Genomic DNA, 16,269 nt, shown 5'->3' with positions numbered 1-16,269 from the left:
TAGGTAATATACTTACTCGATTGCTTGATATCCCGAGTCTGCGCATGCCATGTAGCATTTTCCGCAGTTTATGCACATATCCTGAAAAAAAAATGCATTAGGAATTGGCAATATCTTATAAATCCGTTCACTGGAAAAATCTATCTCGAAGGATCAGAAAATTACCGGTAAGTTACGTCTTTAATCCGGTGCTTAAATTTCAACCATACTTACCTACAATTTAGGTACATTTACCAGAATTATGTGTTCACACTAAACTCACTTAAACTACGGACGTTACTTAATCTTTATGTTCCGGGCACACTTAGCGTCTTTCGAGTGTCGGCGTCTAGCCAACTCTATGGCTGCTGCTCGACGCAACGTCGGTAACGGCATTTTCCATAACGCTGACTAGACGCCGACGTTCGAAATACGCTAAGTGTGCCCGGGCTCTTAGAACTAGAATGAAGAATAGCTATAGGTAGGTAAGTACATATATTAGTCATACATAAGTATGTCAGTCATCAACATGCACTTACATCGTCTATCAACGCGACGACCTGCTTCGTGTTATCCAGCTGTTTATAAGTCCCTATCCTGGGCAGCGCCTCGCCCACCACATCCCGTATACTGGACACTGGGCAGTGGCCGTTAGATGTGCCGTTTGCCAAGTAATTGTCGACCGTGTTGTCGGCTAATAAGTCTGAGTTTAGCCTGATCTTGTGCAGCTGGTCTTCGCGCATCTTGTTGTAGGGGCCGAAGTGGGCTAGAACCTGGAAGAAATAATATTTGTTAGCGGGTTTATTTGCAAGATCGAGTTAGAAATAAACTTAAAACCTAGTGAGGTAGATCTTAGTTGTTCGTAGAATTGTTAGCCGTTGCGCGCTGGGGTAAAAAGATTCTGGTATTGACGACCAGAACTGCAGATCAGTCTGAAATCTGAACCTAATGAAACTAGTCTTAACGTAGGTATTAGATACTAACTAAGTAGACTAAGAGCTAGTCTCGGAAAATGGGGGGCGTCTGGCAGCTGTTTATCGGTGGAGGATGTTATGTTAATACAGGGAATGTGGACATCCGAGGTTACCTTTCCATTCTCGTCATACAAGGTCTGCACAGGCTTTCCCTTCTGGTGTTTGAACGTAGGCGGCGACTGGCCGGTCCAGCCCGGGAGCCCCTTGGAGCGCAGGTACAGGAGCGCCTTCAGGCCTGTGATGTAGTCTTCCACCACGGTGAAATCTTGGTTCTGGACTGCGCTGCAGATCTGCCAAAGAAAAAAATATGAGAAACTTATAAAGGTACGACCACATCTAGCAGATGGGCAAACTAGTTAGCATAAGCGCTTATTACTTACCCGGTGACTGATAAGCGTATAACGTTACACTGTGTGCTGCTTCTGTTATAGCCGTAACCAGGCGTGTCTCACTCCGCGATTTCGTCGCTTTGCTACAGGTAGCTAAAAGTACATCCGTTCGGCCCCAATTTTGGGGAAAGCCATAAGCCGCGCGTGGCGCTGTCGCCACCTAGCGGCCATATCTGTGCTGATCGTCAGACGCGTTTTGTTAGAGAGTGAGTCTTCTGTACTTAGTACTATTATTTATTCTGTGCCGTAACACATTGCCGCACCGTTCAAGGTCACGGTGCGCTGCACCCAGTGCCGCCCACCATACAACATTATAGCCAAGAAAGTTTGAATCTTGTTGCATTTTCATTTGGGTTGAATTTCATTTGCTCAAAAATTTTACGAGACAAATGAAATGCTACCTACTTTGTTTTTAATTAAGGTTGACATTGCATCGAAATTGTACATCCTAATGTACATTAGGCGGCACGAGGTTAAATAAGAGCGAGAACAAATATATCATATTCTCTCTCTCACTTATGGGTGCGAGGCACCAAGGTCGCGGTGCGGTGCGATAGTCTGTTACGGCCTTTAGACTTGTATCTACAGCTGGTCAACCAAATCCTGTCAGTAAAATAAGGCGCGAAATTCAAATTTTCTATGGGACGATATCTCTTCGCGCCTAAATTTTTAAAATTTGCCGCCTTTTTCTACTGTCAAGATCTGGTTGACCAAGTATACCTGCACAACAGGCGCGCCGCACAACATGAACTGTAGCGCTGAGTCCGCGGAGTCGATGCCGCCGATGCCGAGGATAGGGAACCCGGGCAGCTTGTTGCCGATGGCCGACACGGCGCGCAGGCCCATGGGCCGTGTGGCGTTGCCGGATACGCCGCCGTATGTCGTGTGCTTCTCGCGTCCTGCAAACGAGAAAATGAAATGAGTTGTATCGGTAGGGGCATCTGCTAAGTACTTTCGAGCCCCCCAAAAATTCCAATTGAGGCGATGATTATCGTCTGGGCAATTTAATTTTAAAGCGCGACTTAAGTTGTGTTGCAGTAACGTCTAACCGTCTGACAAAATGGATGGGATTTGACATTAACCGTCAGTTTTGTATCGATTGCTAACCGGCCGTTAATGATAGGTACACAGTTAAGTGTAAATGCCCTTCTACGATATAGTATCAAACGCTTTCTCGCCTCATAGCATAACTCATAGCATGTAAATTTGGCCTTTAAGTAGATATGGACTGGAAATTCGCTTACCGACTGCGGGCCAAGGAGTGGCGTCGGCCTTCACAGACATGAGGCCAGACACGGTGTTGATTGCTGACACGCCATCAGCGCCACCTGCAATTTAACTTCTTCAATGCGGCTGTTTGGTTAGTATTTAGTATGTACATATTAGCCCGCTCCTTGGTTTAATCTCGCAGAGCATGCAGATAACACGGGTCTTTGAGTGGGATCATGCTGATGCATGCTCTCCGAGTCACAGGACACGCTTTTGCGCTATCATATACCCATGTCAAGTGCCTCCATATTTGCTCCATATACGCAAGCTAACATACTCCGTGTGCAAGCACAGTATAACAAGATTCAAACCTATGCATAATCTTCATAACTTACAAAACGGATTCTACAATGTCCAATCTCACCTTCATACGCCGCCGTGGCTATGCTGACGATATCCGTTATGTTCGGAGTCAGTTTTATGAACACCGGGATCTTGACGGCTTTCTTCACCCATTGCGATATGCCCTTCACTAGGACCGGGTCCTGCGGAAGAAGAAAAGTCCAACCTACTTAAAGATACTTCGTTTGGTAAGCCGAGACAAGCGAATTCTTGGGCACATAAGGAATTTAAGAACACATCTGAATTTAGGGCCTGCCCTATTGATCCTGATAAATTCAGATCTGAATAATTTCAACCCTCAAGGAAATGGTAGATCCTCAGACGAATCTAGATAGTCAGGCTCTGATTTTGGATGGATGTTATGCGGTTGCTCTTAGTTTGAACAAGTGGCTACTACTAAATAAATCACTGTGCAAAAGTTCACGTCCATCAAAAGACCCATTAAAAACGGTTCAAATTATAGGTACCTGTCCACAAGCAAGCCCCATGCCGGATTCACCCATGCCGTGCGGGCATGAAAGATTAAGTTCCAGTGCATCAGACCCAGCTGCCTCGGCCTTCTGAGCCAGCTCCGTCCAGTCTGCTTCGTTGTACGAACACATTATCGATGCGATGATCACCTGAAATGTAACGCACATTCATCAATCAATACAAAAACAATTTACAATGCCATCAAAATCATTAATAACCTATTTAAGTGCATGGGAGGTCTGGTCCGTTCAGACCATCTTTGCATGCATGGTCTTTATCGTTAGTCGTAACAGATCCACTTAGTTGCATAAACAAAGTTTGTTTTAAATAGGTTAGGTTAGCACATCTGGGAGATGCCTTTACGTATCGGCCAAAGTTTTTTCTAGCCTGTTGTAAGCCACTCACTTTATCAGGGAAGTCTTGCTTAAGCTCGCGGATGCTCTGGCACCAGTAGGCTTCACACTTCTCGGAGATCAGCTCTATGTTGAGGAAGCATCCCTGTCCTGGGCCGTAGTTCTCGCCTGATGTTACTCCTCGCACGATTCTGGGTGACACGTTGGTTACTAGATCCTGAGGGTAGAGAAATATTCGTATGATTCTGACTTTAATATACAAGAACATGAACATAAATAAACACTACTCATTATGGTTAAAAGGTGCGGCCGGGAAGTAGGCCGCCATCTGTTAGAATTATGTGGCAAGAATTAGGTACTAACTGTTACAGTCTATATGGATCTACGTACCTTATCCAACCCGAAGGTCTTGGTGACCGCGAAGCCCCAGCCCTGCTGAAAGGCGCGCCGGACCATGGCGGAGTTGTAGGTGGGGGGTGCACTGGCCAATCCGAAGAGGAGACAACTTACCTTATCCAAACCGAAGATCTTGGTGACGACAAAGCCCCAGCCCTGCTGGAAGGCGCGCCGGACCATGGCGGAGTTGTAGGTGGGGGGTGCACTGGCCAATCCGAAGAGGAGACAACTTACCTTATCCAAACCGAAGATCTTGGTGACGACAAAGCCCCAGCCCTGCTGGAAGGCGCGCCGGACCATGGCGGAGTTGTAGGTGGGGGGTGCACTGGCCAATCCGAAGAGGAGACAACTTACCTTATCCAAACCGAAGGTCTTGGTGACGACAAAGCCCCAGCCCTGCTGGAAGGCGCGCCGGACCATGGCGGAGTTGTAGGTGGGGGGTGCACTGGCCAATCCGAAGAGGAGACAACTTATATACCTTATCCAAACCGAAGGTCTTGGTGACGACAAAGCCTCAGCCCTGCTGGAAGGCGCGCCGGACCATGGCGGAGTTGGAGGTGGGGGGTGCACTGGCCAATCCGAAGAGGAGACAACTTATATACCTTATCCAAACCGAAGGTCTTGGTGACGACAAAGCCCCAGCCCTGCTGAAAGGCGCGCCGGACCATGGCGGAGTTGGAGGTGGGGGGTGCACTGGCCAATCCGAAGAGGAGACAACTTATATACCTTATCCAAACCGAAGGTCTTGGTGACGACAAAGCCCCAGCCCTGCTGAAAGGCGCGGCGGATCATGGCTGAGCTGGTGGTAGGGGGTGCGCTGGCCAGCCCGAAGGGGTTGGGGAACTTGATGCCGCAGACTTCCACTGATAGGTCCACGTCGTCGATGGGGCAGTGGAACTTGGGCAGCTCCACTGGGGAGTCGAATGGGATGCCCTATAAAAAATGGAGTTAGGTATTTTATTTGGTTAGGAAGTGATTTCTCAGTTCTCCGATGTAACTATTAGCCAATAGGTATATTACTCTTCACCTAACATTAGATCAGGGTCGAAAAAAAAATACATTCTACCATATGAATTGCTTCTTCTTCAACATTTCATCAAAGTATCTTGATTGATGATTCACAGATGGCGGAACGAGCTGCCGGCAAGATATTGAATGGGGCTGCTCATGACACCAGGCCCATTCAATATATTGCGAACAGTCCGATCTAGCCTCCTCTTATGACAGAGTAATGGATCTGAGGAAGAAACATTATACACAAAACCAGAGACGAGTACTTAGGACAATGGCCACGGATACAGTACAGCAGACACTACAGACAGACGCGTCTAAATTTTGTGACCCGAAGACCGAGTATCGTTATAGTGTAGTGCGCTATATGCCCGCCGTCCTGACTACATCTAGATCTAATCGACATTACAGTAGGCATATAAGGACTGACCTGAAGATAGCAGTGTATGTACCAAGCCGCAGTCTTTCCGTCGTTCACTGACTCCACTGTGGTCTCAGCCACACCAGCCAAATCTCCACCCACGAACACATGGGGGTTGCTGACGCTCTGCATGGTCGAGCTGTTCACTTCTGGGAGACCCCAGCGGTTTAGCTTCACACCGGACATAGCTTCCTTCACTGTAATTAAGATGAACATGAATGATGAACAAAGTTTTACTGAATAAAGGTGACGATCGCGCTGTAATACTGCCGCAGTAGTGCAGCTGCGGTCGGAATTAACCAGAACCTCACCGAACGTCTTATTTTTCTTTAAAAGATCTTGGCAAACCTACAAAGGTTATGAAAATATGTGGAAGACCATTACCATCGCTATCATACAATCCGGAGCCAAAAGCTGAAATGATGAAGTTGGCCTTCAGCTGCAGAACTTGTTCGTGGTCCTCGATCCAATCACCATTATCCAGCTGTTCGGTGTGGCAGAGTTTTAGACCGGCCACCTGGAAAAGAAATATTCACGTTGACAAAAGCACATTGTGAGATTTGTGAGCACATTAGCTACCTATATACCTACTCATAAACGGGCAGGTTTTCACAAATCGACTAACCCCATTAGTTATTAGTAACATAATTGTCTATGCAGCCGTACCGTACCGTACCGCCGTACCGTATAATACCTTCCTGTCTAAATCCCGATGGATTTCAATTGCCTCAATAGCTCGCTCACAGCTTGTATCCATAGGTACTTGAGTCAGATACGTGCTTTATATTTAAGTTTAAGTAGGTGATTGGATAAGAGATAGATTGGTTTACCTTGCCGTCCTTGACGATGACTTCTTGTGGTGACATGAATGGGACGAACTCGCATTTCTCTTCTTTAGCCAAGTCCACCTAAGGACAAACAAAATGTTTAACAAATCTGTTGGTTACGATTCGTGTGTTTGGGATTAGTTTAGAAACTTAATGTAGTACAATTTGAATGATTATAGGTACCTCCTCGGGAACGGCACGAATGATCCTGAACACCATATAGACCCGGCGCGCGCCGCAGCGCAGCGCGGCGCGCCGACGTGGTACTATGATGATTCTGTTACTTATTCTGTGGTGGTGCACTCGAATGCTGTGTGATCTGGAATGCTGTATCACGTTACCTTGCAGTTTGGGCAAGGCGGACTTACAATACAGACATTGGTTAACACGAAGTTACCTCTTCTGGAACGGCACGAATGTTCCCGAAGCCTTTCCTGAACACCACATAGACGCGACGCGCGCCGCAGCGCAGCGCCGACGTGGCGCAGTCGAAGGCCGTGTCGCCGGCGCCGAGCACTATCACGTTGCCATGCAGCTCGGGCAAGGCGGACTTACAGGCGCACATTCCTGGCGACAAACGTGCTGGTTATCATTGTATCAAATTAGCCTTCCTAAAGGCTCGGCCACGACATTCAGCGACTTGCGACGGCGGCAGCGATAACCATAGGCTGGAACGAGACACGGCGATCGACCTTTCGTTCCCACCTATGGTTGTCGCCAGTCGCGCAATGTCGTGGCCGAACCATAAGCCTCCGGGAGTCACGACCCACAGGTTAAAAAATAAGAATAATAAGAATAAATTTTATTATCAAAAAAACACATAGCAGAATATGTCAAGGGTCTCCGCACTAGGCTACGCCTGTATCGCGAGGAACCAGTTACCTACAGTTAAAAAATATTAAGCTAGTTACACAATAAAGCACGCGAATAGAGTACAGTAATGGACGCCCTAAGTACCGCTGGAGAGACGAAGTGCAGAAAAACTTTAGCGAACTCGGCGCCGTCGACTGGACAGAAACGGCTTTGAACAGAGTAGCATGGCAGTCTTTGGTGTCGGCAGCAACAGCAGTAAGTAAGTAAATCGTCTGCAATAGACGCAAAGGCCTGTATGATGAGAGTACAGTAGCGTTCATATGCAGTTACCTTTAGGCTGCATCGCAGGCGGGGCAATGAAAAAGTGGTACTTTGTAAGTACATTTCTATATGAAATGGATTCTTACCTTTCTTGCTGCCTTTAGACACAAGAGGCAAAAAGCTCTTGCTGGTGTAGAAACCCATTTCGGCCGTGAGGCCCTTGAAGATAGGCACGGTGGTCGGCTCCGGTAGCCCAATGCCGAGGAACACGGCCTTGTGGCCATCTTTGATTAGACCCTGGAAATTAATGAAGAAATATATGAACGCGATGTTGTGTGATAAGTGATTTATTAGAGCGAGTACTCGTATAATGTAGGTAGGTACAGAGGTACGCCTACAAACTTGCAAAGCCAACTTTCTTTTCGAAATGCCAAAGTTATGCTATAACCTTATAATGGGTACTTCAAGTACCTATAGTTATTAGGACCCGGCGCTAATCTTATCTTAATCTTAACCTGCGTCTCCACCAAAGATGTGCGAGGATGCGTATTAGCGAGGAATTTGTTTGTTCAGAACCAAATAAAATCACTTCACGCTGAGCGAGGCTGAAGTGATTCTATTGGCCCTTAACAAACACATCCCTCGCTACGCATCCTATCGCACATCTCTGGTAGAAACGCCGCCTAAAGTTTGAGGCGCCTCCTTAAATTAAACCCTTATTTGTATCACGGTGATTTAAACAATGGGAGCTAAAGAGATTCACCTCGACCGTGATGTCCTTGGTAGAAAGTTTTCTGCCGGTCTCGAACTTGACTCCGAGGTTCTTCACCAGGTCCACTTCGAACTGAACCACATCATAGCCAAGACGGTATTGTGGGATCTCAGCAGAACTGGAAATCAAGATACATAGAAGTTATGAGTTATTTGCTTTCAGATGTGGAAAGTGATAATTTGATGGGCTAAATCTGTGTAGTCTGCAAGAATTGCATTTCTCGTAACTTATATTTATAAACACACGCAAAAGGATGAATATCAAAATTAAAAAACGGTTAAGAATTGTCTATCAGACAACGGAAATGTATGACGATCATCCACCACAGCTACTCCTCACCAAAATTATACAATGTGTGATCTTGAGCTCGCCTGTCATGGTGTTCTTAGCATATAGGGGTCAAGAAACTTTGGTGCCTCACCTCAAACCACCCAAATACGCCTCCTTCTCATAAACAGCGAGTGTCGTATAGCCCAGCCTCGCCAGAAAGCAGGCGTAGCTGATGCTGGCCGGGCCGCCTCCGACGAGCGCGATCTTCTGATCACCTTATAGGTATGTGTGTGTATTAACTAGTGGACTTGATTGACGATATGATGATGTCTTACTTCAGTCCACCCAAATACGCCTCCTTCTCATAAACAGCGAGGCAAGGTCGTATAGCCCAGCCTCGCCAGAAAGCAGGCGCAGCTGATGCAGGCCGGGCCGCCTCCGACGAGCGCGATCTTCTGATCATCTTATAGGTATGTGTGTATTAACTAGTGGACTTGATTCACGATATATGATGATGTCTTACCTCAGACCACCCAAATACGCCTCCTTCTCGTAAACAGTGAGGTCCTTATAGCCAAGCCTCGCCAGAAAGCAGGCGCAGCTGATGCTGGCCGGGCCGCCTCCGACGAGCGCGATCTTTTGGTCACCGCCGCGAGGCAACGGCTTAGTGTTGGGATCTAGGGTTTGCGAGATGCCCATCTTCATGAATATCTATTAAAAATACATACAATTAACATTATATGTTTTTTTTTGTACTATTTTAAGTAGAACTGTAGGTACATTGTATCTTAAACAATCAATTTGTAATTTAATAACATTTTCTAATAAATTTACAATTAACATGTAACTTGATGATACTCCAATTTTAATGCATGACCTACCTAATAAGTCACCTGCGAAATGATAATTTATTGGAAAATTCTTTTTTCATCATTCTAGGTTAAAAGGCGCTTTGTTTCACATTTAGAAAAGATTTTGAACTATTTTGGACACCACGCTGACAAGCTCCAATTTTGTATAGGTACCAATGTTGATGCGATTGCAATTTTATCGAGTCTTTTAATCGGCGTTCTCGGTTCATAAAGTACCTACTGATTGTAGTTTGAAGCATCATAAAATCGGGCTCTGTTTGTGCCCTGTGGATTTCTTTTGACTGATATATCAGTCTATGGTGAACTTTAAAGTGTAAGGCCTGAGTAGACGCTCAAGTTGGGCGTGCAGCGGGGCGGGGCGTGCGGCGTGCATGTTAAACAAATGCAAGCGTATAGGAGCGGCCTTAGTGCACGCTGCTCAAATTACTTGTGAGCCCGACGCCACGCTGCACGCCCCGCCGAACGCTCCGCTTCGAGCGTCCACTCAGGCCTTACACAAAGACATTCTCATACTTACGTCGACAGCGAAGTGCTGCAGCCCCCCGATATTGATGGCGCCCTCCTCGCTCGCGTGGAGGTTGCAGCCGCCCACGCACAAGTCGCTGGTGGGGCACACCATCCCGCAAGTGAGACCGAGCGGGTTATCCGACAGGATGGCTTTGGCGGCGCCATAGTAGTTCTGGAAATAGGTATATATACATGGTCCTACGCAAATACACAACGTTCAATATTGCTAGAGTTTATTAATTGAACAACAGATTGCTCGATTGTGAAGTTTTGAAAAACGAGCACGAAATACGCAGTGAGTACAAAATTTAATGGATCGATTGGTACCAATGTAGGAGCTTCTAGATGAGCAAACTCTTTTTTCACTTTATTCCTCATTGGTGGGACCGGTGGGAGAAAATTCATAGCAGTTTTGAACTTTTGATGTCCCACCGATTCCTTATTGTAACGTTTACCTTAGTAGCAATGCTGGAGATGAAGCTCTTGACGTCTATCTGTGTAGGGCAGCTCTTCTGACAAGGTGCATCGGCGCACTTAAGGCAGCGGGCGGCTTCTTTCAGCGCACCCCGCTCCGACAGCGTCGTGTGCTTGATGTCTTCAAAGTTCTTTTCCAGGGTCGGACATGTCTGAGGGAAATTAGATTTGTGTACTGATGTGCCTAAGGAAACTTTCCAAAATTGCGAAATGTTTCGGAAATTTAACGTAGGAAAAATTGGGATTTTTTTTTTACATTTTTTTTTTTTTTTTGTATGAGAATTAAAACTTTCCAATTTTAAATTTAAATTTCCCATATTTTCTAGTGAAAGTTTCATGAAATTTCCGAGAATTTATAGAATTTTATGGAAACTTTCCGCTTGCACATCTGTAGGTAGATGTGTGATTGATTGGAATTGACATAATGCCTGTTTAGATTATTTAAGTCGGATATGACATTAGCATGATACTGGTGCCGAACGATTGTATATCACTTATCGATGTAAGTATTGTCTAGGAGTCACTATCGTATGTGGTCGTCATGCACACACGTAAATACTGCCGGGCAGTGGCGACAAATTAAGCTATTATTATTGTCAGAATATGACAGGTAATAATGTATCTTTCTTTAGCGATAAGCGATAAAATTCGACTCGATCATAAAAGTAACGTGATGTTTTGAAAATGTTTAATTGTTTACTTTATATGATATTTTAATAATTGCTTTGCCTACTTTACTTTAGTAGGTATATGTAGATATAGCTGGTCAACCAAATCTTGTAAGTAAAAAAAGGTGCGAAATTCAAATTTTCTATGGGACGATATCCCTTCGCGCCTACATTTTTCAAATTTGCCGCCTTTTTCTACTGTCAAGATCTGGTTGACCAAGTATACCTATCAAATTATAAGAAAATAGATAGCAGCTAGGTAGAAGTATGCAAAGCCACTCACGGTGCATTTCCGGTCGGCATTTCTCTTCCAGTGCTGCTTGTTCTTCTTGGTCTGCGCGGAAGGCACGAGGTTGGTGTACGGTTTTACCGTAGGGTTGAGTCGCAGCAGATTCTAAAATGAAAATAAAGGTTATCTAAATCTATGCAGTTTTTATGAACCTACAAAAATTGCCTAGGGACTCAACTCGAGTCTAGATCTAGATCCTAATATTATGTAGTTTAGTCTACTAGCCTATATATTAAGATTTAAGGGGTTATTAACATATTACATCTAAGTAAGTATCCTTTCGTTCGCCAGACACTTTCTGTTATCTTGCTGCTAAAAGGGACGGAGAAACAATACATTCCTATTGCTCTCCCTCTCAACAGAAAGTGTCCTGGAAAAGGATCTTTAGTGTGGCAAGATGTCGGGAAAGGGTCGATTAAGATTAGGTATAATATTTATAAGATGTATGGCACTGAAGGGCTAGCAACCTACTTGAAAAGCACAACCTCCAATGAGTGTGTAGGTAGTTAGCTGTCTGTTTAAAACATATGTTTAATTGAGTAACTATTGTAAATAACAGTGATTTAACAATGATACAAAATTACCTAATGAAAGTTCAGAATTCTGATAGCCTTAGACCCAAAGTAACTGATAACACGAAGCAAACAAAGACTGCCATTATTGTTTATTAATATATCGCGTCATAGCAGTGACAATCAGCGGCGTTATCGATATAAAAATACAGATTTATTTAAATTTATCAAGGTCTGAGCTAAGTCTGCGTTTATATACATTCGTGCTTGCTGTTAGCTTCGTCAACCTATGAAACATTTAACGAAACTGTCCTACCTTCCAATAAAGTTGGAACAATAGCTAACTTCCTCAGCTGGTTTATACAGCTTAGGGTTCTATTGTGGACAATAATTCAACTACCATACAGCAGTTCTGTGCTATACTTGGGTTGCCGTCACGAATTACCGTTTAGGCATTTACAAATGAAATAAGTATAAATATATATAGTTTGATAAAATGCGAGAAATTTTAACTGACTGTGCTCAATTTTCGTCCAGGCACTAACTAGCAGTAAATTAATGCGTACAATAGCAATGTATAATAATACGCTTTTATACTATTATAAGCCTTATCGCGTGCACAATTGTCTATTAAACTCTGTAATCGGCACGTTTAAATGTGTCATTCATTTCTCATTCTTACAATACTTTGTTATTCGGAACAATACAATACAATAGCAATAACATTATTTTTAGGTTTTATGAAAATATTGTTTCAAAATGACTTGTCAAGTAGTAGTAATAGATAATAAATAGCAATTATTTTCAGTTGTAAAGAAAATGGAAAACATGACAATTTGTCACCGGTCCCCGCCGTAAAATAAGTACTATTTGAAGTTGTGCGCTATAACATCATTTTCTGTATCTTTTTATATATAGCTGGTCAACCAAATCTTGTCAGTAAAAAAAGGCGCGAAATTCAAATTTTCTATGAGACCATATACCTTCGCGCCTACATTTTTTAAATTTGCCGCCTTTTTCTACTGTCTAAGATCTGGTTGACCAAGTATAGGAATATAGTATTAATGGATTGTATCAATTGCCCCTGATTTTATATCATTGATATATCTCAATTTCTACTAATATTATAAATGCGTACTTAGGTACGCTGCGTGGAATGATACAGACTTAGGTCTGTATTATTCCACGCAGACGAATTTGTGCCGGCAGAAGCTGCACACTGGTAATCACTAATCAGCCCGTCCTCAACCGCCAATTACAACATTGATCAAGTCAATGTTGACATAGGACAATAACAGTTTCGGGAAACTTTATCGAATTTACTTAAATACGTAGGTAGGTAAGTACTTGGTTTAATAAAATTTTGGTCCTTCGAACCAGATTGAATGATTAGTGTTTATTGGCGATAGCCGTATAATACTAGCCCTGTTGGATACTATGGATGTATAGATCATAAACATATTCGCGTTACATTATGCTAGTTAAGACGATTAAGTGCAACGTTGTAGTTTGTAGTTATTATACTTATACTAGTGCATTGTAACAATGTTTTAATTATTAGGTATGTAATACATCTACGTTTTGCAGTAAATAACAAAAGAATGACAGTAAAGTATGGCCTGTCCGATTTCTAAGATCAAGTTCGCCCTACATTTACTAAGTTAGAAAAACGGACGGACTTTAGAATGTTAAATGTGTGTGTAGGCACTATATAAAATACATAAAATATAAACAGTTTATTTGTGATAATATGTAAGTAGGTATATTATATGATCATAAACTTATACAAAGTAGGTAGGTAATTACCAGGGGTCGGACAAAAAGTGCGGATGACGTCAAACCACTTATAGGATGATTTCAAATAGTATTTTTGATTTTCATAAACAATTATCACTTATCATTTATCAACCTCTTTATTAAACGATATCGCCACTTGAAATGAGTAAGTACGTTTTTGACAATGTGTCAGACATTGTCAATCAGATGAACAATAAATTGACTTCGTTATTGTTTAGCTATTGTATCTTCACGATTATATTTAGCTAAAACTAATGTATAAGAAAACGCTCTAAAATGTCATCTTTACTCGAATATTGTGGCAAGTTTCGTGAAATTTATTTTATTCACTACATCACCCTACCACCTGTATTATTAATTCCATGGATTTATTTACGATTATTTTGTTACTTCATTAATACTACTTTGTTACTACATGTCACACGGAAGTTTAAATACAAACTCAAACATCATCCTGTGTGCAAGATTACGTCATTTTTACGTCATCCGCACTTTTTGTCCGACCCCTGGTAATTACAATTAGGTATATAATATTATGTAACTATAAATATAAGCGTAAACATAATCTTGCGTATTAAAGATATTACTCGTAGGAAGAGATCGAAAAACCTTGAATAGAGAAACTAGTTTAATGAATATTAAATTGTCTCGATCTATGTTGCGAATCATTAAATGCCACAAAGCGAGGGCCAGTGTCATTTATTGTCTATTTTCGGAAGCTTACTTATTTAGGCACTTAATTACTTTCAAATTAATGATGCATCTGGTTTCACTACTTACTTGATTAAGGACAGTGCCAAGTGCGAGTCGGACTCGCCCATGAAGGGTTCCGTATTTAGGCGATTTATGACGTATTAAAAAAAAACTACTTGCTAGATCTCGTTCAAACCAATTTTCGGTGGAAGTTTACATGGTAATGTACATCATATATTTTTTTTAGTTTTATCATTCTCTTATTTTAGAAGTTAGGGGGGGGGGACACACATTTTACCACTTTGGAAGTGTCTCTCGCGCAAACTATTCAGTTTAGAAAAAAATGATATTAGGAACCTCAATATCATTTTTGAAGACCTATCCATAGATACCCCACACGTATGGGTTTGATGAAAAAAAAAATTTTGAGTTTCAGTTCGAAGTATGGGGAACTCCAAAAATTAATTGTTTTTTTTCTATTTTTGTGTGAAAATCTTAATGCGGTTCACAGAATACATCTACTTACCAAGTTTCAACAGTATAGTTCTTATAGTTTCGGAGAAAAGTGGCTGTGACATACGGACGGACAGACAGACAGACATGACGAATCTATAAGGGTTCCGTTTTTTGCCATTTGGCTACGGAACCCTAAAAACTGGGATAGTTTGATATTAGGAGAGGCCTAAATGGCCTAATCTACTAAATACAGGTGATATCTAATACCTTTAAACGAGCAATTCTTGTTTATTTATATATATATATATTGATTTATTTATTTATATATGTATTTATTTATTTATTTATTTATATAAGTATATATTTCGGCGATCTCGGAAACGGCTCTAACGATTTCGATGAAATTTGCTATATGGGGGTTTTCGGGGGCGAAAAATCGATCTAGCTAGGTCTTATCTCTGGAAAAACGCGCATTTTCGAGTTTTTTTATGTTCACCCAGATATTTTAGATATAATATGAGTAAGATCTACAATCTCGATCGATATCACGCAAATGGTTGCTATGGCGCTATCTACATATTTACTATCTCCATATACCTACGCACTTATATAAATATAACAAGTCTCGAATAACTGACCTCGATGTCCGGTAGTTCTCTGCTCAATAATTTCGCCATGATGCCAAACTGCACTTTATTGCAACTTAATAAAAACTATTTTTAAAACGCGTAAATTCCGAAATCCAATTTTATCGTAGAGGACTACTCACTGGCAGCGCCTCAGTTACGACTGATCGTACATTTGTTCTCCAACTATACTAGGTTCTTTAGCATTAAGTCAAAAGGGCTTAAGCGACGGGCTGTTAAAGGCAGTTACGTCATTTTGTTGTTGAGGGGATACGACCGGTTTATAGAGACCTCGATTGGTTCGATTGGCTTGTTAAGCGAAGGTCATGTTATAATGGCACGTGCGTCTGTTTGCAAGCGGTATTTTATCAACAATGGGTGGGAGTGGAATTCGTTGAATTATGTCGATGCGACTACGCAAGGCGCAGTGTTTGTTGATAACGTCGTAATTAAGGTTTACGAATGGCCTGTTAACTGTCATCAGTATAGTCGCAATCAGATGTCTGTCTGGGAGCGGCCAAGGTCGTCAAAAAGATCTGAACTTGATCTTTAACGGCTTTATAATACTTAGATCACTTAGATGCTATGTTCAGAATTTTGTAACACGTTCACTCCTCCGTTATATCTGTTGGCGACTTTACCTAGGTGGATAGAATAGCTAGATTCTATCCGCCAAAATAAGGGGGTCAGGACATCTGTTGCACTGAAGCACACTGAAGCTACGATCATGCAAGTGATTGAGAAGTTTGGTTTGCGAATAGTAAGAAGGTACCCTACTTGGTACCTTTGGAAAAGAGGTGTTTGGCCTTAAATCAATTTCTAGGGAA

At 42.5% G+C, this 16,269-nt stretch overlaps 1 protein-coding gene across 2 annotated transcripts in view; it reads right to left on the bottom strand.

Moving 5' to 3' along the window:
* LOC134651186 (dihydropyrimidine dehydrogenase [NADP(+)]) overlaps window positions 1-15,613 on the bottom strand; it is a 58,955-nt gene extending 43,342 nt beyond the window's left edge. Inside the window, exons 1-20 of one of the 2 annotated variants that reach the window (XM_063506229.1) lie at window positions 15,455-15,613; window positions 11,353-11,463; window positions 10,383-10,553; window positions 9,938-10,099; window positions 9,072-9,259; window positions 8,270-8,396; window positions 7,653-7,803; window positions 6,830-6,999; window positions 6,436-6,513; window positions 5,990-6,122; window positions 5,615-5,802; window positions 4,900-5,106; window positions 3,830-3,994; window positions 3,421-3,573; window positions 2,976-3,096; window positions 2,587-2,670; window positions 2,063-2,241; window positions 1,067-1,243; window positions 519-752; window positions 17-81 (exon numbers count right to left, since the gene is read on the bottom strand). In XM_063506229.1, the coding sequence (XP_063362299.1) occupies window positions 17-81; window positions 519-752; window positions 1,067-1,243; window positions 2,063-2,241; window positions 2,587-2,670; window positions 2,976-3,096; window positions 3,421-3,573; window positions 3,830-3,994; window positions 4,900-5,106; window positions 5,615-5,802; window positions 5,990-6,122; window positions 6,436-6,513; window positions 6,830-6,999; window positions 7,653-7,803; window positions 8,270-8,396; window positions 9,072-9,259; window positions 9,938-10,099; window positions 10,383-10,553; window positions 11,353-11,463; window positions 15,455-15,493 (2,903 nt within the window). In that variant the 5' untranslated portion in view covers window positions 15,494-15,613. Of the gene's footprint in view, window positions 1-16; window positions 82-518; window positions 753-1,066; window positions 1,244-2,062; window positions 2,242-2,586; window positions 2,671-2,975; window positions 3,097-3,420; window positions 3,574-3,829; window positions 3,995-4,899; window positions 5,107-5,614; window positions 5,803-5,989; window positions 6,123-6,435; window positions 6,514-6,829; window positions 7,000-7,652; window positions 7,804-8,269; window positions 8,397-8,883; window positions 9,004-9,071; window positions 9,260-9,937; window positions 10,100-10,382; window positions 10,554-11,352; window positions 11,464-15,454 lie in introns of those variants that run through there. The other variant, XM_063506230.1, reaches the window with a different exon arrangement.
* Between the last annotated feature and the right edge of the window lie 656 nt (window positions 15,614-16,269).

The sequence above is a fragment of the Cydia amplana genome, chromosome 9, assembly GCF_948474715.1.
Source record: "Cydia amplana chromosome 9, ilCydAmpl1.1, whole genome shotgun sequence".
Lineage (NCBI taxonomy): Eukaryota > Metazoa > Arthropoda > Insecta > Lepidoptera > Tortricidae > Cydia > Cydia amplana.
Note: the sequence above shows the minus strand (reverse complement) of the source record. Positions and strands in the feature narration are given on the sequence as shown.